Source organism: Hipposideros armiger, unplaced genomic scaffold (genome assembly GCF_001890085.2).
Source record: "Hipposideros armiger isolate ML-2016 unplaced genomic scaffold, ASM189008v1 scaffold_297, whole genome shotgun sequence".
Classification (NCBI taxonomy): Eukaryota; Metazoa; Chordata; class Mammalia; order Chiroptera; family Hipposideridae; genus Hipposideros; species Hipposideros armiger.
The window spans coordinates 1,530,308-1,532,293 of NW_017731647.1; the positions used below are offsets into that span (position 1 = coordinate 1,530,308).

Below are 1,986 nucleotides of genomic sequence, written 5' to 3' on the forward strand. Positions count from 1 at the left end.
GGAAGGATGCCGCGACACCCTCCCCCACCCCGCCCCCCGTTCCCCAGCGGAGACGTAGAAAGCCACTCGCAGTCGGAGAGGCACCCGGACACAAAGACCTCGCGCCAGCCAGCCGCATACCCAAGTTTCTCTCTGAGAGACCCAGGGGGCTCGGGCTGCGTTCCCCGAGAGAACAAACGGATGGACAGACCGACAGACGAGCCCTGGGACTTCGACACCCCTGAAGAGACGAGTTATGTCCTCAGCCGAAGTGTCCCAGGTCTCCTGCTCGCTCCACGGATCCTTCCCTTGGTGATCGCCCGCAGAACGAGCGGAGAGACGAGAGGGAAACTGAGGCCCCCGAGGGGTGCCACATCCCGGGAGCCTGGGTTTTCGCGGGTCCCCGCAGAGTTACAAGGGAGGGCAGAGGGATGCTCTCCTCCCGGGTCCCCTTCGCGTCTCTCCGCTTGCCCTGCGGGTCATGGGCCAGGGCACTGGCCAACGGTGGTTGCGAATCCAGAATCCTGAGCCGAAGTTCTCTCTCTAGGTTCTGAGACTCCAGAGGCAAGAGCTTTTTTGGGGGTGGGGTGGGGCAGACCAGGCGAGAATCCAGGAAGGAAGGGGGCCTCGGGTTTCGCGTTACCTGCGTTGACCGCGCTCGGACTCCGCTCTGGGGTCTGCAGCTCGAAGCTCTGACAAGTCTCCAAGTCCAGCCCGAGAGGGGGCGGCCGGGCCCGGCACAGCGAGGCCAGGACCGCGAGCGCCGCCTGGCACCGAGGCCCCTCGGTCCCCCACGGCCCGCTCATGCCCCGGACACCCCGGCTTTCCGAGCAGCCGCCGGAACCGCGCCTTGACCGGACTAGGGCGGGGCAAGGAGGCCCCAAGAAGACCCTCCCAGCAGCGGCCCCTGCGGCTCCGTTGGGCTTTTAATCACTACCCCGCAGGGTCTCCGCCCCTCACGTGGCATCCCACAGCAGCTGGCAAGTCTGGCGCCTCACGGCCGCCCCCTCTACACGCAGGGACTGGTCTGAGTCCCGGTGGGTTTGAGGAGATGGAACCCAGTTGTCCCGCATCCTGAGGGGTGCAAGGCCCGGGGATCTGGTCGGCATTCACTGCCTGGTGTGACCTTGGGCCTCTCTGAGCCTCAATTTCCCTCTCTGTAAAAGGAGAATAATGATTGCGAGTGCTTCACGGGCTGCCTGAGGATATAGTGTTTGTGAAAATACTGGGGAAATTGCCACATGTCACACAAGTGGCAACGAAATAGATAAACCCATTACAGAGAGAAGGACGACCCAGCTGGGGGTGGGAGGACCTTGGCAAATGTTCCTGACGGGAGAAGTTAGTCAGACTTGCCCCGAGTCCCAGTTTCGGAGGCAGAAGACCCTAAGACTGCGCGGCAATGCGAACTGCAAAAAGACTTCCCAAACCCCGCAATCCTGCGGTCCGTGGTATCCGCACGTTACTATGGCGACGGGAGGCAGCGGCCGTCTCTCTCCATGGCAACGGGAGGGGAAAGTTTCTGGCGAATAGAAATCGGGGGCATTTCAAGAGGGCGCTCCGTTCCCGCCAGACCCACCTCCCCGCTTCTGTGCAACAGCACAGAGATAATGTATCTTGCAGTTAAGCATAACAAGGGCCGGGGAGACAAAAACTAAACGGTAGATTGAGGCTTGAGACTCAAGGCAGAACTCCCCTCCAGGGACTGTGACATGAAGTTCAGGAGCAGGTTGGCTGAGGGGCTCTGAGGCGCCTCACTCAGCCCTGGAGATCTATGGGCCACCACCAGGCGCGGCCTTATCGGGACCCTGTCACAAAAGTCCCACCGTTCTCGGTTTGTCCGCGGGTGGGCCCCTTGCGGTGTGGGGCTCACCCGAAGCTCCAGGCTCAGGTCCCTTTGCCTTCCGGAGCTGGGACGGATACTTTAGCTGGAGCCTCCGGAAGCCACAGGGCTGGTGTGAACCGTGGTGGTGGGTTGGGGCGGAGGGTCTTTCTTCCTAATTAACA

At 61.9% G+C, this 1,986-nt stretch overlaps 1 protein-coding gene across 3 annotated transcripts in view; it reads right to left on the minus strand.

Annotated features, from left to right (window-relative positions):
- The window catches only part of SYT6 (synaptotagmin 6), a 57,042-nt gene extending 56,235 nt beyond the window's left edge, over positions 1–807 (minus strand). For all 3 annotated transcript variants that reach the window (XM_019659155.1, XM_019659152.1, XM_019659153.1), the window contains exon 1: positions 623–807. In XM_019659155.1, coding sequence (XP_019514700.1) covers positions 623–785 — 163 coding nt within the window. In that variant the 5' untranslated portion in view covers positions 786–807. The remainder of the gene's footprint in view (positions 1–622) is intronic.
- Between the last annotated feature and the right edge of the window lie 1,179 nt (positions 808–1,986).